Here is a 19,904-nt window from a genome sequence, read left to right as displayed (position 1 = left end):
TATGCTTGTTTTCTTCTTTTTGATTTTTATGATTCTATTGTATGCCTTTGATTTCTGATTACTGTTTTTCAAGTATGTCAAGCCCTTCTTATATCTACTTGCTTTAGACTGGTAGTCATATAGGCTCAAACACATTCTAAAAAAAAAATCTACAGGTTCTTATTCTCCTCTCCCACATTTTATGATTTAGACGTCCTCTTTTACATCTTCATGTTTATCCTTCTTCATTGCGGTTATCATCACTTTAGCAAAAATGTTTTGATTTTTTACTTTTTAATCTGTGTACTGGCTTATTTAAGTGATTTACTTTCCAATTGTGATTTTTCTCTTTGCTATAGATTCTTGCTCCTTTTTATTTAGAAAAGACCTTTCAAGATTTATTTTAGGATAGGTTTAGTATTGCTGTATTCTTTTAGCTTTTGCTCGTCTGAGAAATTCTTTGTCTCTTTTTCTATTCTAAATGATAATCTTGCTGGGTAGAGTATCCTAGGTTGCAGATTTTTCCCTATATCATGCCACTCCCTTCTGGCCTGCAAAGTTTCTGTAGAGAAATCAGCTGGTAGCCTTATAGGGGTTCCCTCGCAATTAACTCTGTTTTTCTCTTTCTGCCTTTAGAATCCTCTCTTCATCTTTAAACTTTTGCCATTTTGATCACAGTATGTCTTGGTGTTTGGGACCCTCTGTACGCCTTGTACTTGGACATATTTCCTTCTTTAGGTTTGGGAAGTTTTCAGCCATGTCTTCAAATACATTTTTGAACCCCTTTTCTCTTTCTTCTCCTGGGGTCCCTATTATGCATAGATTGGTTCACTTTATATTATTCCATAGGTCTCTTATATTGCTTTCATTTTTTTTTTTCCATTTGTCTGTTTTTTTGTTTGTTTGTTTTGCGATACGTGGGCCTCTTACTGTTGTGGCCTCTCCCGTTGCGGAGCACAGGCTCTGGACGCACAGGCTCAGCAGCCATGGCTCATGGGCCCAGCTGCTCCGTGGCACATGGGATCTTCCCGGACCAGGGCACGAACCCGTGTCCCCTGCATCGGCAGGCGGACTCTCAACCACTGTGCCACCAGGGAAGCCCTCTTTCTGTTTTTGATTGGGTGACTTCCATTATTCTATCTTCCAGATCACTTATTCGTTCTTCTGCATTATTCAATCTGCTATTCATTGCCTTTAGCTCAGCTTTTGTGTCGGAAATGAGTTTTCTAATTTTTCTAGGCTCCTCTTTATGGTTTCTAGTTCCTTTTTACAGTAATTTGCGTTTCTATCGATAATCTTTTTTTCTTTTTTGGCCGCACCACGTAGCTTGTGGGATCTTAGATCCCTGCATTGAACGTGGGCCCTCAGCAGTGAAAGCATGCAGAGTCCTAACCACTGGACCGCCAGGGAATTCCCTCAATAAACTTTAATCCCTTCTGTATTTTCGTTATCCTTTTTAAACTTGGTGTCTGAAGAGGTCTGTTTCATTGTTCTTTCAGGGGAATTCTCCTGATCTTTTAATTGAGAGTGGTTCCTCTGCTTCTTCATTTTACTTATATTTCTGATTCTATGAGTTTAGGAGAAACTGTGTTCTTGGAGGGTTGTTTTTATGAGGGAACATCCCTTTGTAACCTGTATGGCCCCTCCCTTCATGCACCACTTAATGAAAGCGCTTCACTTCTATGGCAGGCCCAAGCTTCTTCCGTGTACACCCCTGGTTGCAGCCATACCACACGCCAGCCCCTTCAAGCTGTCTCTGCACAGCCGACACCAGCCCTCTCCCTGGGTCTGTCCTCTAAAGTCCGAGTTTAGCACTCGGACCCACACGCAACAGCGAACGAGTCTCAGGCTGGCATGTGCAGGGCAATGGCATGGACCATCTATGCAGCTCTCTTTCTGTTCTGCCTGCTGTCAACTTGCTGTTGCGCTCTCCTCCACGCCTCTGAAGCTCCCTTTCTGTCCTGGCCGATCTCTCTGCCAGTGAAGGGGCTTCTCAGGATGTGGGAACTTCTGCTCTTTCACAGCTCCCACCTAGGGGTGCAGGTCCCATCCCAATTTCTTTTCTTTTTTGTCCTACCCAGTTATGTGGAGATCTTTCTTGCAATTTTGGGTGCCTGATATTCTGCCACCGTTCAGTAGGTATTCTGTGAGAACTGTCCACATGTATGAGTATTTTTGATGTATTTGTGGGAGGAGGTGAACTCCACGTCCTTCTATTCCAGTATCTTGATTCTTTTCCCATAAAGCTTTGAATTAGCAAATTCGCCTGCCAACTGAGTGCTTTCCAAGTGCAGGGAGATGCTCTGACACCAGGGTCAAAGTTGAACGACGAGATATGTGTTCAAGGACTTGCAGCCCAGAGGAAGCAGCCCTGAAGGTAACAGTCACAACACACTGTACAGGGAGCCCTGTGAGCAGGGAAAAGACAGCACCTAACTGTGCCTAGGAGACTAGGGCAGGTAACTAACCAGATAACATCACGGCTGAGATCTGAAGAGTAAGGATTCTCTGAGGAGACAAGAGGAGGGGAAGTGTGTCATAGGCAGAAGGGACAGTTCAGCAGAGTGGGGATGTGAGAAATCAGAGCCGTTTGGATAATGGTGAGACATCTGTGGGGATGGCAGTGAAAACTGGATAGGTAGGTAGGACACACACCAGAACGGCCTTAGATGTCACATGAAAGCTATGAATTTCATTCTGAAATAACGGAAAGCTTTTCACAGCAAAGAAATGTCATCATCTGATTTGTGTTTTCACTGTCGAGGAAAGATTGAAAGGAGTTGGGACTCAGCAGAAAGCCCAGTGAGGAAATTAAGAAGCAGTGTGCGTTAGAAGGCTTGGGCTACTATAACAAAATACCACAGACTGGGGGGCATAAACAACTGAAACCTATTTTCTCACAGTTCTGGTGGCTGGAAGTCCACGATCAAGGTGCCGGCAGGGTCGGGTTCTCCAGAGGCCTCTCCCCTTGGCCTGCAGGTCCTCACATGGCCTTTTCTCTACGCACACACATCCCCGATGTCTCCTCCTCTTCTTATAAGGGCACCCGTCATACTGGATCAGGGCGCCACCTAATTACCTCTTTAAAGACCCAATCTCCAGATACAGTCAGAGTCTCAGTTACTAGGGGTTAGGATTTCAATAGGGAAGTTTTTCTGTGGCGGCAGAGGGGAACACAACTCAGTCTGTAACACAGTAAGAATGGAGAAGAGGGAAAATGGAAGGACAGTTAAGCAGAGATCAACATGGCCTGATTAGTGATGGGCCAGGTACACACAGGAGATAAGGAGGTCTGCTTGAGTTTTGGTTTTGGCAACCAGGTATGTGCCAGTGCCATCTGTCAAAAAAATGAATAAAGAAGGAGGTTTGGTATGACCAGAAAAACGAGGAGTTCAATTATCAACATGCTGTAATTGAAGTAGTAATTTCTAGTTAACAGGTAAGTAAAAGTTTGGAAACTGAGGGTGTATGAGATTGTCCAAAAAGAAAATGTGAAATAAGAACAGAAGGGAATGGAATCTTGGTGAATAACATCAAAGGTGCCAAACATGAAGGGTGTGGAGGTCTATCCAGAGACAAAGAATGAGAGCAAAGTGACACAAAAATTAAGAGAGAGATGAACTGAATGGGAGATGGTTGTTAATTCCTAAGTCTTTTTCAGAAACTTAATGGTGTTCTACTTCAAGGATCAAAATATGTGCTTTTCATGAGTTCTAATTTGCCTGTGTTAGTAAACTAGGATCTCAGTATCCAGAATGCCTTCAAAATACCCTATTGATAGTACATAGCTTTCCCTATATCTTTTGCAAATTCTAAATCTTTAGAATGAGAAAATATCTTTAAAGCTAAAATATGATGTCATGTATCTTAAACTGATCAGTACACTGATTTTTTTCAGGACTACTTATTCTTGACAATATTCCCATTTATGTTGGAATACAACTTTTGAGGTTATTTATAACAATGTATATGCCTTAAATACTGTAGAGGTGATAAGATATCTAATGGACTAATGTCTGAACAATATAATACACCTTGGCACACCAAGCAGCCTGAAATCTGTTCATGAAATCTACTTCAATGGCGCTAGTGATTTAATGTAGAAAATAGAAAACAAGCTGCATAGTGGAATAACATTTATTTATCAGCTATATTGTGAATATTATTTTTCAACAATCAGATATAGACACTTGAAAATTCCACAGTACTCTAGAGACCCAAAGGCACAGATACAAGTGATTTATTATGTTTTAAAAAAGTGACCAAAGGGAATATTAATTCTGGAAGATTTTTAATCAATTCAACACTATCATACACTAGAGGAAAAAAAAATTTCCACAAACATTCCCTCACAAGGCTGGTACTTTTATATTTACATAGTATTATTATAGCAATTTAAAATGTCAATCTATGATACAATAATGTTACTTCAGAAAACATAAAAAATATAGTTTTTTTTTTTTAATAGCCATGCTCCCATTTTTGATGAAAGCTAGTCAGTTCACATCCTAATGTTAGCTTGACACTTTACAAATGCACAAGAGATGCAGAGTCAGCTTAGTAAACCTGTGCAACAGAAGCCGTCAGACAGAGGGTTCCTCATCACTCAGGTCTGAGTCAGCCTCATCTACCCCCTCAATGACCGACTTCTTCCCTTTACAGCAGGAGACAATCAACCCAATCACGAACACCTGCAAATGTAAACGAGCTGTATGTTACTTCTCAAACCTGAAGTCATCCAGAAAGCACCAAATTTAAAACCCAATAGCATTGCTGTGACCAAAACAGGCCACTAATGGTCACAGCATCCCTGGGACACCTGTACTTACCCCAAGAAAGGCCCAGTTACCAAAGTAGTAGGCGGCACTAAAGAACCAGAACTTGTGAAGGAACAGGTAGGTCCGGGTGACAGTACACTGATCTATAAAAGCAAATAAAGGACTAGGGTGAGGTAGTTTCTCTCTTGAAATAGACTATTAATACTTGACCTAAAAGGTTATTAACCAAGACTAATTATCAGTGTTAGAGACAAGATTGAAATCTAGGCCTATCTCCAAAGCCCACTCTTGCAATCACCTTAATATAGTTTAAATTATCAACTAATATGACATATTTTTAAAAGTGAATGCCACCAATGTAACCCCAGCTCTTAGGTGTAAAAAATTATATTGGCTAGTTCAGTGTAATTGAAATAGAAAAAGCATTTTAACCTGGAATGCCAGACACATCCTAAAACAAAACAGACAAAGTTTTCCTGATGAAGAATGAAGAAAGTAATCAGATGTGGTTAGCATTCTTTTCTAAGAATCCAACTGAGAGATTTTTTTGAGCTTTTTTTCCTTTTTAAGAATGCTATTGAAAAAATGGCCGCTGCTTATAAAGAAATACAGAAAAATCATTATTTACTGATTTGCTTACTGTCTGAATTTTAGACAGCATTATAGCTTGAATTTAAAAAGAAATCACTTACTTTTCTCCTTCAAAAAAACGAAAAAAGTAACTTTTAAAGAGAAATCGGCAGACTGGTTACTTGTGTGAGACTCCATACTATTTTATCCAAATACATTGTTTCCATTAGTTTACGAAGTCCTTTATACATATATCTAGTAAAGGAAGTCTAAGGAAATACTTGTTTATGAAAACCACTTGTCCCATGGATTTCTGAAAAGTAGCATTAGGTTCTATTTTATCCCAACCCTCCCCTCCCTTCCCCTACAGTTCAGCATGACCCTCCGGATGGCTCAATGCCCAGCTGGACAGACAGCCTCTGCTTCTGGCAGGAAAACATGCCATTTAACAGAGAAGCACCTTCCTCTCACGAGCAGGACAGCAATTTAATGTGGATCCTCTGATCCCCAAGGGCCCCCTTCGTATTCCTCGTTCTCTTTCTCAACACAAAAGTCTAAGAGGAATATTCCAAGCTTCCTAAGAAAAACCAAAAAGGTATCAAGCAGCAGGGGAGGGACAAATGTTTCTCTCCTGTCCTACAGTCCCTGCCCCCCAGATCACGGCCTCACACCAGGCGCCAGAGCTCAGGCAGCAGAGACGCCTCCCTGCAGGAAAGCCACTGGTCAGCCACTCTGCCCCAGAGCAAATTCTCCCCTCGATCACAGAAGGTGCTTCACAGTAATACAACGCACTCAATTTGCCACTTTTTCCACTGGATTGGCCTGAATATTCCACAGTACCCATCAGAATACCTGGCATTCATATTCAGTGTGACTGCTGAAAAACTAAGCTTTCTAAAAAGGGGATATTTTACTTTAAAATCATATTGCTAAATAATACATTTTCTAATTTCGTTTGACTAAAATCTGAGAAGATTCCAAGGATGTCAAAACAAGATGCTCTGAATATGCCTCGAAAATTAAAGTATAACTTAAACGTCCAGCACGACAAAGCAAGTCCAGGCCCTGGTCCTGACAGACTTGACGTCAGGTATCATTTGGTCACTTCTCTGCCATGTGAACGGGCAAGTCTGAACTACGAGACTCTGCTTGTCATCACACTTCCTGATAGGCTCATCCTGAAGACCAAGCGAGGGTTGCAGAGTGGCAGTTAATGTCCATTTTCTTCTTCAAGATATACTAAGACCACGATAAAGAATAAAATTTTCAAGACCTCTCAAATGGTGCCAATAAAAACTCATCCTAAGATTTTAGAAGATTATGTGCACACCAGTAGTGAGGAAAATACTCGCTAAGGTATTAGCATCACGACTACTCTGTACGTGTTCATTATTCTTCTGTCTCTACAGTCAAAACAGATACAAATGAATCTGGTGAAATTTAAATGTGTATAATTCAGTAAAAGGATACCTGCTGCACAGCCATATACCTTTAAATAAAAATAACCAATTTGAAATGAAGAACGGAACGGGCTGTAAAAAATGCCTGTTCACAGTTATTTTAAAAACATCAACAGTATCTTTCATGGCTTAAGCATTACATGAGCTCTACTGTACAAGTACAAACCTGTTTTTTTTAAATAAATTTATTCATTTATTTATTTATTTTTGGCTGAGTTGGGTCTTTGTTGCTGCGCCAAGGGCTTTCTCTAGTTGCAGCGAGAGGGGGGTACTCTTTGTTGCGATGTGCGGGCTTCTCATTGCAGTGGCTTCTCTTGATGCGGACCACGGCCTCTAGGCACGTGGGCTTCAGTAGTTGTGGCGTGTGTGGGCTCAGTAGTTGTGGCTCGCGGGCTCTAGAGCACAGGCTCAGTAGTTGTGGCGCGCGGGCTTAGCTGCTCCGCGGCATGTAGGATCTTCCCAGACCAGGGCTTGAACCCGCGTCCCCTGCATTGGCAGGCGGATTCTTAACCACTGCGCCACCAGGGAAGCCCACAAACCTGTTTTTAAAAAGTTACTCAACCTTCTCAACATTGCTAATGCTCTAAACTTAAAAAACAAAAAGTTCTATTACCCATTTCCATACCTAAAGGTATTTGGGGGGTCAGAACTTGAGCGAACCAGAAATTTCAAGGCCAGAACAGGGATTACAAGACAAAGGCTGAGCTGGCAAAAGCAGGTAGGATCAAATCACTTTTCCCAGGGGGTCTAATAATCCACTCAGTGACATTTCAAATTGCTATACCTGCTGATTATTTTCCCCACCACAAAAAAACATATCTTAAATGTTTTTCCTGTCACACTATTTTACATGTTTACCACTTTCAAAGGCTGGAGATTTGATGCAAGCCTTCTAAAATAAGAAAAAAATGTACATCGTTAGTGTTCTGCTTTGTTGTTGAAAAACTATGTAACAGCTTTTATAGTTATCTTTATATGTATATGTGTCATTATATTTATATGTGTATAAAGGGGCATATGTCCACAGAGGAATTTTAGTTAATAATCCCCATGCATATATTTTATGTTTGAGTGTTAACTCCACACTGAATACACCATCTGCCACCTCCCAGCTGCCCACCTGAATCATACATATCTGGGAGATCTAGAGAGGTGTTTCTACTACTATCTAAAAAACTACAGTAAGTATTTCGAACTTGGTTCGGCCTTCAAAGTAAATGTGAATTCCTCAATTTAGGGAGTACATTCTAAATCCGGAATTGTTCAGGAGACTGCTGGCTGTTATTCCTCACAGGGACACATAAACTTCCAATTACACCAAAGAGTGCATGTTTACAATGAAAAGCTAAAAATAGGGGTTCAGACAAAATTTTTTCTTCAGACAAAGTGGCCATACAGTAAAGATCAGGATTAAAAGAGCCAAGAAAGCACCTGGAGCGTATGAATAGAATCAAAATCCCGCTTCTACCATCCTCCCCCCATCTGTTCTCACGCATCATCAAACTAGATGCGAAACTAACAGAAAGTGCAATTAAACTTGTTTCTCATGTAACAGCCGCCTTTATAAATATACCTGATAGATTTTATACTACTTATTTCTTGTTTCTTTTTAGACCACTGGTTATGTCATTGTTAATGTATGCTGACTGCCACTAACATAACTTTGCTCATTAACTATAATAAATAGCACCTTCTACTTTAAATATATTTTGAAAAACAATACTTAGCGCTGATTTAAGCCACCATTATGTCATCACCATGTTACACCTTCACTTGAAATCAGCTTAGAATTAATTAACTCTATATTTGTACTTTACTTATAAAACAAATCCTTATGTTACATGTGCATACAGAGAGAGGGCATTTGGGAAAATTCATGTACCACAGAGAATTTTAAAGCAATTTCTTTGTTTGACTAGTGACAAAAAAACTGGGAGAAGATTGGACTATTTGGAACACCACTTCCTTTCTCATGGTTGCCCGTGATCGTGCTAACTTTGGTTTCTGATTAGGGTCTTGCTACTATTGAATACAATAGACATACAAATCTTAACTGGAAACAGGCTAAGGATCTCAGGCTTTATTGTGATATGATTAGGAATTATTTACCAAATGGTTTTAACAAAGGGGATAACATGAGTGCACTGCAGGCTGGCAGAGGGAACTGAGCTTAGGAAGAGGTTCATCAAACCAGGAAACAATCCAAGTGAAAACACGAGCTGTCGGGATGAAAGGAAGGCTGGATCTGAGCTTCTGGGGAGTAAAATGCCAGTGAATTACTGTCAAATGGATTTACAGCATGTGAAATATATACGCACAAAAAGATCTGAGCAACCAGCAACATATACCCAAATAAGGGAGGGCAGAAAAAATTTAAATATGTAATAAAAACCATAATTGTATCCTCATCTGAAACTTAACAAATGGCATACAGTTTAATAATGTTTTGTTAAATCTCACTGCAGGAGCTGGGTAAAAGGGAAAGAAAGAATTGGTGAACATCAAAAATCACAGAAATTCTAAAGGAAATTGATTTATTATATGTTATGGATATATAAATTGTACTGGGCTAATAAAGATAGCACTTGCCACATGTTTTGTACTAAAGAGTAACTTTTTATAGTGACTATTTTAAGAACCAGTATCATCTGTGTTGAGCTCTTATTACATTTAACTAAGTTTAATGTATTTCAAAGATGCTAAAATATGTATTGCTCTATCAAGAAAGAATGCACCTAATTTCATTTGTCTTGACCATATAAAAATAATTGGCCATACCCAACTTATAAAAGAGAGTTACAAAGGTAAGCATTAGCATAACATGTAGACACAATCTTAAACTGTATTAGTAAACTCTAAATTAATTACATTTACTATTACTCTTTTTTTTTTAGTTTTTTTTGTTTTTTTTTGTTTTTGTTTTCCGGTACGCGGGCCTCTCCCGTTGCGGAGCACAGGTTCCGGACGCGCAGGCTCAGCGGCCATGGGCTCACGGGCCCAGCCGCTCTGCGGCATGTGGGATCTTCCCAGACCGGGGCACGAACCTGTGTCCCCTCCATCGGCAGGCGGACTCTCAACCACTGTGCCACCAGGGAAGCCCTACTATGACTCTTAATTGTCCAAGATAGTAAAATATAAAACAACTGCTTTCTATTACTTTATCTTTTTCATAAAATGATAGTAATTTAAGGGGTATAGCAGAAAATATTAGAGATAGAAAATTGAGATTTGGTTCTTGAGTCTGCCACTTATATTTACTGTGAGATTCTGGAATCATTTAACTTCTAAGTATCAGTTTCTTTCTAAGTGTCACTGAGATAATATCTACTTCTGATGGATAGTGATAAGATAAACCGAACTTCTGAGAATTAGAGAGAACTCTACATGTGCTTAAAAAAAAAAAAAGGTTGATGTTTTAGGAGACAGCATCCTTAAGCAAGGATCTATAAAAAGTGGCTGAGAAGTTTTACAAAATCACCTGGCCTGTCTTCAGAGTGGTCTCCGAAGAACTGAGAAACCTTACACCTAGTTCACTTCAGTGTACTGTCCTAGCTGAACTGTCATCAACACAATCAAAATGTCACCTAGAAAAAGAACTTCGACAGTAAGAGACTTTCTGGATCTCAAGCAAAACCCAAGAAAAATATGCTCTGATCAATACTTAATTTTCTGGTCTGCACGGTAACCTCACTTGACAACAGACACAATACATAAGGCTTTCTCAGCTGGATGATACCAGCCAATGTCAGTGAGGCCCTCTTCTGACTCCAGGCCCACCTAGAAACTACGTGACTATAAATCTGGTTTTCCAGATTCCTTCCTCCATGGAGAATTCACTAGCCCCGAGCCTCTAGTTTCCTTAATGGTTATACTTCCTATGGTAAATTAATAAACTTCCATCTGGCTAAAAGTTTAGTTTCCTCTCCACCTATCTGGAGTCAAATACACATGCTGGAGATCAAGCAGGATTCTTAAATAATAATTCTATCTCATCACTCTAACTTCAATATTGCTCTGCCCATTTGACGGGTAGAATTAAGTGGAATGAGGCTATCAACACAGTTATTATTTGTCAAGTGAAAGATTATAAGTTCACAGTACTTAACCATGAAGGACTACTTTAACTTGTTGAACACAAAGCCTTCTGGTTCAAGAGAGTAGACTGAACACAGTCATTTGTTTCCTGTCCTGTTTCCCAGGACCTCATTAAATTTACGGAGCAGGAATAAAGCCAGGAGCAAACTTTTTTTTTTTTTTTAATTTATTTATTTTTGTTGTGTTGTGTCTTCGTTTCTGTGCAAGGGCTTTCTCTAGTTGCGGTGAGCGGGGGCCACTCTTCATCGTGGTGCGCAGGCCTCTCACCATCGCGGCCTCTCTTGTTGCGGAGCACACGCTCCAGACACGCAGGCTCAGTAGTTGTGGCGCACGGGCTTAGTTGCTCCGCGGCATGTGGGATCCTCCCAGACCAGGGCTCGAACCCGTGTCCCCTGCATTGGCAGGCAGATTCTCAACCACTGCGCCACCAGGGGAGCCCCAGGAGCAAACTTTTAACAGCAAAGAGAATGGGAGGAAGGCCACCCAGTGATGGGAGACCTCAGCAATATTCTGGAGGATGGAACGCCACATTTAAAAGGTCTCCAGTAAAACAGCTGGTTTCCTTCTCATTTACTTTAAATATAACTTAAGGATCAAGAAACCCCAGTCATAAAGTCCCCAGTGATGAGGGTTCCCAGGTTCCTGATACTTAAATACAAACTAGCATAAATATGAATGAATCATCAGATATATACAGAAAACGATCAGCATGAGGGGAAAGAACAAGATAAACAGAAATGCTCCACGATGAACTGAAATGTAATTTACTTAAAGGAAACAAGGAAACGATTAAGAAAAATGTTTAGTATCTTCACATATTGACGAGGATATTACATCCATAAAACAAAGATGCTTGAAAAAGAAAAATGAGACGCATAAAGTACCTCAAAGAAAGTACAAATCTGTTCCATGAAATAAAGAATTCAGGGTATAGTTTGAAGATAAAGCTGAATACATATCCAAGAATCTAGAGCAAAATGGTAGGCTGAAAATACCAGATATGAGAGGAGACAGATGATGAACTGAAGATATCCAGCAACTAATGAACAAGAGCTCCCCAAGGGGAACATGGGGAAAACAGAAACTATCAAGTTAACTTCAAAAGAAGAAATAGACTGGCGCTGGATTTCTCACCAGTCAAAAATGAAACACAGATGGTGTAATGCCTTTAAAGTTCTAAAAGAAATGAAGCCTTCCGTAGAGTTCTAAGCACAAACCCATCAATTCTATCAATTGGGAGGATATAATACTTTTCAGATATACATTTTACGCAGAGCATTTCTTTTCTTTAACTCTAGGTAAACTAAGAGCTTTGGGAAGGAAATCAAGAAAGAAGATATTGTTTCTAATGCATCAGAAGTCCAATGAACAGAAATTATAACATTAGAGCTGAACAGCACAATTAGAAAGCAATTAATCCAAAGAAAAGGGGTCAGTATGTACTTAGAAGGAAGTAAATATGATGGGTTTCCTCCAACAGATAAAGTGAGCAGGAAGCGACAAGACACTAGGTAGATATCAATCTTATGTTACTTTAAGAACATTTTTTAACAAGAGAAAGAAAAAAAGGAACAAATTTTAAAGGTGGTTCAATTCTACAAATGCTGGTTGAACAAGGCAGAAAAATATACATATCTATATGTTTTCTTATCCTCAAGGAGCTTATACGTTCCTATAAAAGAGTAGGACAGAGATAAGATACACAGATGAAGATAGATTAAGACAGAGTAAGGTCATGTCATCAGAAGTATAAATGCTATGGGGATTCAAATGAAAAAAAGAGAAACGGCACACATGTTTGGAGATTCAAAAAAGAAAGTCAGGTTTGAAAGAAGCCTTGTAAAATGGCCAGGATTCTGACTGACAAAGATGGGAGGAGATGGGTAGAAATTGGCTGTGACATTCCAAGAACAAACAGTAGAAAAGCAAAGACGGAAAAGATGGCCACGTTCAGGAAGTGTATGAAAAAAGGCTGGAAACATGCAGGACGGGTTAGAGAGTGGAATCCTTCAGTCCTCGGCTGAAGTTATCAGATGGTACAGGGCAGCACTTAAGGTTCCTGGTGGAAGAATGCCATTGTCAGAGGACTTGAGAACAGCAGTTTCCACAGTGTGGTTTGCAGACCAAAACCGTCAGAAAATTCTAGGGCCCCTCCTCAGATCCACTGAATCAAAAATTTTGCGATGTATTTCGCAAGCATTCCAAGTGATTCTGATGCACACAAAACTTCGATGACAATTAGGCTAACAGCACTGTGTAGTGTGGATCAGAGTGGACCACTAGTTAAAAGGCTCAGCAATTCATCCGACATGTCATTTAGGTGAGACGTGAGGGTCACTATGGCAACAGACTCTGCATCCCTTAGCAACTGATTAGCTGAAGAGAAAGTGAGAGAAGATAACTGTGCCATCATTGAAGAATGATGGTAGTAAAAGAAATAGTGAAGTCAGGACATACGGTCCAAGACCTTATCTAATAGTTTGTACTTCCCCAATAATTATTCATTTTAAACATTTTTATAAAAGCACATTACCAAAATAAGAAGGCTCTGTATATTATTTTCATATGGTTGATAAGTCTCACTTAGGACTACCCACAGATTAAGCTAAAATGCTAACATCTTAATTCCGCTTTCTCCCTTGACCCTGCACACCACACCACAAATACACACGTGCTTTCAGCCATAAGGGAAACCTAATGAAAAAATGTGCGGTAAACAACGGTAGACTGAGAAGTTATTAGGTTTCTTATTAGTTCTCAGTTTATGATGGAATACCAAGAACGAAGTCAAACAGGTTCAAAGGGAAAAAAAGGACAGCCTTGAAAGTTGCAAATAGATTTTAAAAGACAATTATTCTAGATATTATCAAATATAGAATATAAAATATTAAGCACTGTTTTCTAATTAAAACTCTAAAAACACACACATAACCCCTTTCTCATATGCTATACTCGACTCCTCAGCAAATCCCACTGGCTCTACCTTCAAAATCTATCCAGAATCTGACCACTTCCTGCCACTTCCACCACCACCATAAGCTCTGCCTTGGATTCCTGCAAAAGTTCTCTCAACTTGCCTTTGCCCTTGGTTTATTATGGTCTGTCTCAGGGGCTGGTAAACTTTACCCCAAAAGGATACATTTAGACCGTTCCTTGTTTTTGTAAGTTTTGCTGGAACACGGCCACGGCATCTGTAACGTACCGTGTACTGCAGCTTCTGTGCTGCAGAGGCAGAGCTGAGCAGTGTGGACCCTACTGTAGGTCTCACGGAGCCTAAAATACTGACTATCCAGTCCTTTAGAGAAAAAGGTTGCCAGGCCCTGGTCTACATATCACATCAAGTCATCTGCTCGCAACCTTCTAGACTTTGCATCTGAGCGTAAAACCTGAAGTCCTTAACCTTGATGACGTGCCCTTCTTCTTCCACTCCCAGTCCCCCTCCCCCACCCCACTCTGCACCTGCTGTCACCTTGGTCTGCAGGGCTTCTCCCTTGGCACTTTATTTTTCTCCATAATGCTTACCGCCTGACATACTTATTTGTCTCCTTCTACTAAGTAAGCTCCATGGGGACAGGAATATTTGAGCTTTGTTCACTGTTGTGTCACTAGTACCTGGAAGAGTGCCTGGCACATACCAGATATCAATATAAACATTTATTACATGAAAAAGCAAGGAAGAATAGATAAGAAAAACTAAATGATCATATGGAATCCTGGAAATTAAGACGTTTATAAATGTATTTTAGAATTTCAAGACACACAGGCTTTGATTCTCAGTATTAGAAAAAATGATTATGTCAATATCTTCCAAAGGTGTTCAAATTGCAAAGGCTGTTATTATTTTTGTATCCCTCAAATAAACAGGATAACTTTCTAAATAAGGCTATCAAAATTATCACAATTCTAGGTGACCTGACTTCTCCTCATCTTTAGACTAAATCTAACTGTCCTTAACTTTCCCATCCCCACCTCCAAATTTACAGACTATGAGACAAAAAGACCATATAGTGTTTTTTTTAAAGGCCCCATGTGCTTGAGTCTGAGGGAAAGGATTACATATATTCTCCTGAAGTGGATCTTCTTGCTACAAAATTCCAGAAAGCTAAAATTAATTAGCTTCACTTAACATGGGGTAGGAAGTATTAAATTTGAAGTCCATATTCAAACCTGTCTTTTAAATCCACACAGAAAAAGTCTGGTACCATTTTCATTTCAAATTACATTTATGGACCACCCACTTGGGCACACAGCACCACAGGAGACATTAACAAATACTGTCATCACAAAGCATCAGTGTTCCTTTTTAACCTCAGGCCATACAGCTAAGTTTCTAATGAAATCCCTTGACCAGCTTCATTTTCAGCCTCTTAAAATTGGCTTTCCTTAAAATGAGCTTTTTATTTATAACTGTATACCAAACATCAAATGTAAACTAGTGGAATAGCCTTTAATAAAACTAGTTTTAAACAGTAGTCTCTCCTGCAAAATACATTTTTCAATTAAAAAAATTTTTTTTTATTTTTATTTTTTAATTTTGCTTACAGGCGAAAGTATTGGTAGGTAAAAAAAAAAAATCACCTGAATCCACTGTTAGTGATTATGTAAGTACTTGAGCACTACTGCTTAGTTACCTTGACTTATAAAATCTCCTGGAAACTCAGAAGTTAGAAAGAAATACTTCATATTCTGGGAAAAAGATGTTACCAAGAATTCGAGAATTACATTTTCTCAGGGAATTCCTTGGCGGTCTAGTGGTTAGGACTCTGCGCTTTCGCTGCTGAGAGTGTGGGTTCACTCCCTGGTTGGGGAACTAAGATCCCACAAAGCCATGCGGCATGGCCAAAAGAAAAAAAAAGGAAATACATTTTTTCAAAGTCTCAGTAACTACCCTCCCCCCACTGCTACCTTTCAACAAACTGGAAGGAAAAAAGTCTTCTCTATAATCAATAGCTGCTGGGCAGACGCATGCCACTATCTGGTCTCTCACTGTTTTCATCCTTTAAAAGGCTTAACGGTGTTTTTTCTTTAGTTACAGAATAAAAGCTATTTATCAACAACAAAAAACAGTGAATATTTATTTCTTTATTCCACATCTTGTTTCCTGGAGATACAGCCCGACTTTTTAAATATATATTATATATATTATATATATATATATATATATACACACACACACACATTTGTTTTTTTTTCTTTTTGCTGTACGCGGGCCTCTCACTGCTGTGGCCTCTCCCGTTGCGGAGCACAGGCTCCGGACGCGCAGGCTCAGCGGCCATGGCTCACGAGCCTAGCCGCTCTGCGGCATGTGGGATCTTCCCGGACCGGGGCACGAACCCGTGTCCCCTGCATCGGCAGGCGGACTCTCAACCACTGCACCACCAGGGAAGCCCCACGCATTTTTTTCTTATTGAAGTAGAGTTGATTTACAAAGTTGTGTTAATTACTGCTGTACAGCAAAGTGATTCAGTTATGCATATATAAACATTCTTTTCCATTATGGTTTATCACAGGATATTGAATGTAGTTCCCTGTGCCGTACAGTAGGACCTTGTTGTTTAGCCATCCTGTGTCTAATAGTTTACATCTGCTCACCCCAAACTCCCACTCCATCCCTCCCCTACCCCCCTCCCCTTGGCAACCACAGGTCTGTTCTTTAGTCTGTGAGTCTGTTTCTGTTTCATAGATAAGTTCACTTGTGTCATATTTTAGATTCCACATGTAAGTGATATCATATGGTATTTGTCTTGCTATTTCTGACTTATCTTCACATAGCGTGATAATCTCTAGGTCCATCCATGCTGGTGCAAATGGCATTATTTCATTCTCCTTTATGGCTGAGTAGTATTCCATTGTATATATGTACCACACCTTTATCCATTCATCTGTCGATGCACATTTAGATTGTTCCCATGTCTTGGCTATTGTACAGTGCTGCTATGAACATAGGGGTGCATGTATCTTTCTAAATTATAGTTTTATCTGAATATATGCCCAGGAGTGGGATTGCTGGATCATATGGTAATTCTATTTTTAGTCTTCTGAGGAACCTCCATACTGTTCTCCATAGTGGCTGCACCAGTTTACATTTCCACCAACAGTGTAGGAGGGTTCCCTTTCCTCCACATGCCCTCCAACATTTGTTATTCGTAGACTTTTTAATGATGGTCATTCTGACCTGTGTGAGGTGGAACTTCCTTGTAGTTTTGACTTGCATTTCTCTAGTAATTAGCAACATTGAGCATCTTTTTATGGTCTGTATGTCTTCTTTGGAGAAATGTCTGTTAAGGTCTTCTGCCCATTTTTCAATTGGGTTGTTTTTTGTTGTTGTTGAATTGTATGAGCTGTTTGTAAATGTTGGAAAATAATCCCTTGTTGGTCGCATCATTTGCAAATATTTTCTCCCATTCTGTAGGCTGTCTTTTCGTTTTGTCTACGGTTTCCTTTGCTGAGCAAAAGCTTGTAAGTTTGATTAGGCCCCATTTACTTCTACTGCCTTAGGAGACTGACCTAAGAAAACACTGGTACAATTTATGCCAGAGGATGTTTTGCCTATGATCTCTTTTAGGAGTTATATGGTGTCATGTCTTATGTTCAAGTGTTTAAGCCATTTTGAGTTTTTGTGTGATGTGAGGGAATGTTCTAACTTCACTGATTTACATGCAGCTGTCCAGCTTTCCCAACACCACTTGCTGAACAGACTGTCTTTTCTCCACTGTAAGCTCCTGATGAAGATTAACTGATTGTAGGTGTGGTGGGTTTATTTCTCGGCTCTCTATTCTGCTCCATTGATCCATATTCTGTTTTTGTGCCAATACCACGCCATTTTGATTATTGTAGCTTTGTAGTACTGTCTGAAGTCTGGGAGGGTTACACCTCCTGCTTTGTTCTTTCTCTTCAGGATTGCTTTGGCAATTCTGGGTCTTTTATGGTTCCATATAAATTTTAGGATTATTTGTTTTAGATATGTGAAAAATGTCATGGGTAATTTGATAGGGATTGCATTAAATCTGTAGATTTCTTTGGGTAGTATGCCCATTTTAACATTATTAATTCTGCCAATTGAAGAGCATGGGATATTTTTCCATTTCTTTGAATCATCTTCAGTTTCCTTTATTAATGTTTTATGGTTTTCAGCACATAAGTCTTTCACCTCCTTGGTCAGGTCTTCCTAAGTATTTTATTTTTTTGGATGTGATTCTTAAGGTATTGTTTTTTTACATTCCCTTTCTGATATTTCATTGTTAGTGTAAAGAAATGCAACCTATTTCTGTATGTTAATATTGTATCCTGCTACCTTGCTAAATTCATTTGTCAGTTCTAGTTGTTTTTGTGTGGAGTCTCTAGGGTTTTCTAAATACAGTATCGCGTCATCTGCATATAATGACAACTTTACCTCTTACCTACCAATGTGGATAACTTTTATTTCTTTTTCTTGTCTGATTGCTGTGGCTAGGATTTCCAATACTATGTTGAATAGAAGAGGTGAGAGTGGGCATACCGGTCTTGTGCCAGATTTTAGTGGGAAGGCTTCCAGCTTTTCACTGTTGAGCATTATTTTGGCTGTGAGTTTGTCATAAATAGTTTTTATTAGCTTGAGATATGTTCCCTCTATACCCACTTTGGTAAGAGTTTTTATCATGAATGGACGTTGAATTTCTTTTCCTGCATCTACTGAGATGTTCATGTAGTTTCATCTTTTGTTTATGCAGTGTATCACATTGATTGATGTAATTATGCTGAACTATCCTTGTGAACTTGCAGCCTGACTTCTACACTGTTTATGCACAAAAGCATAAAGCATGAGATAATATATACATTCTTCCATCTATCATCAAAAATATGGTGAATATTTTTCTGTCAAAACATATAAAGCTGTATCATTACATTGTATGTAAGTTATTTCAAGTATCCTCATTGATGGGTAAATACCCAAGTTGTTTCTTTTTGTTTGCTATTTCTTATCTAATCTTGGTGGGAAGTAGAAACTGGTTAGAATTGGAGGAGCAAGAAAATGCAAACATGATTTCAAGACTTCCCTCTGAGTAAACAGCTTAGGGCACACAAAAGGCAGAGGACAACTCCTGCTACCCTATGAGATGAGGGTGACAGGTGGAAACTAAGTGGAAGAGGGAAGGAAAGGAGTTCAACCTTGGAATTGAGGTTTGAGGGGTTGGCAGGACATGCATTTTGGTATAGATAAACCATATAGTGGTTAGAAGATAGGAATGGAAATCTAAGATTCTAAATTTATTGATTAAATTATTAATACCCCTTAAATTATCCAGAATAACTAGGTTTATTTATTGTCAACTGTCAAGTCTCCAAAACATGACTCAGAAAACCTCATTGATCTAGTAAAGCTACATTTATTAGACTAACTGCAGTGAGGGAGATCAAGGAGGGCAAAGGGTATTTATAAGGTTTAAGGGGTTGGGTTGGACCACTTTTATCAAGGTCTTAGACACTGTGGGGAACAGGCTAGAATTGGGCTACGTTTATGACATAGGTTTTGGGTTGGTGGACGCAGTGAAATGAGAAATCCCGAAGCAAGTCTTCTTGGGCAATTTATCTTGGTAAGTAAGCTATTGGAGTTGTTTCACAGTAGGAGTTGTCAACTTGTCAAAAAGTTGTCAAGTTTGTGTTTGTTCTCGGTGGTACTTAACGCAGGGGCAGGGAAATGCGTCAGTGCCCAGAACTGTTGATCATTAGCAACACAGTGTTGGTGTCAGTTCCCCACATCTTATGGGATTAAAAAGCTTTTAAAACTTACAGAGCAGCATTTGGGAATGGTTTAGACTTTAGTCTACTATGAATTGTTAAAAAGAGAGTGCCCTGGAATGGATAAGATGCTAGAGTTGGAGTACGTATGGAAAATATCCAGAAAGAAGGCACTAGGTTTCTGACACTATCATAAGAAGTGACTTTGACTAGAAAATCCTCCTGTTTCACTCACAGCTTTCTGAGCAAATGCTTAACATAAGAAAGTGTAAAAATTGCTCTATCTTTAAAAATAGGTAAGAAA

The 19,904-nt window shown here is 39.4% G+C and overlaps 1 protein-coding gene across 3 annotated transcripts in view; it reads right to left on the bottom strand.

Annotated features, from left to right (window-relative positions):
• Positions 1 to 4,102: 4,102 nt before the first annotated feature.
• Positions 4,103 to 19,904, bottom strand: part of LMBRD1 (LMBR1 domain containing 1) — a 116,582-nt gene continuing 100,780 nt past the window's right edge. For all 3 annotated transcript variants that reach the window (XM_067702870.1, XM_067702872.1, XM_067702871.1), the window contains exons 15-16: positions 4,809 to 4,900; positions 4,103 to 4,670 (exon numbers count right to left, since the gene is read on the bottom strand). In XM_067702870.1, coding sequence (XP_067558971.1) covers positions 4,563 to 4,670; positions 4,809 to 4,900 — 200 coding nt within the window. In that variant the 3' untranslated portion in view covers positions 4,103 to 4,562. The remainder of the gene's footprint in view (positions 4,671 to 4,808; positions 4,901 to 19,904) is intronic.

The sequence above is a fragment of the Pseudorca crassidens genome, chromosome 13 (genome assembly GCF_039906515.1).
Source record: "Pseudorca crassidens isolate mPseCra1 chromosome 13, mPseCra1.hap1, whole genome shotgun sequence".
Taxonomy (NCBI): Eukaryota; Metazoa; Chordata; class Mammalia; order Artiodactyla; family Delphinidae; genus Pseudorca; species Pseudorca crassidens.
This window is presented reverse-complemented; position numbering and strand designations above follow the sequence as displayed.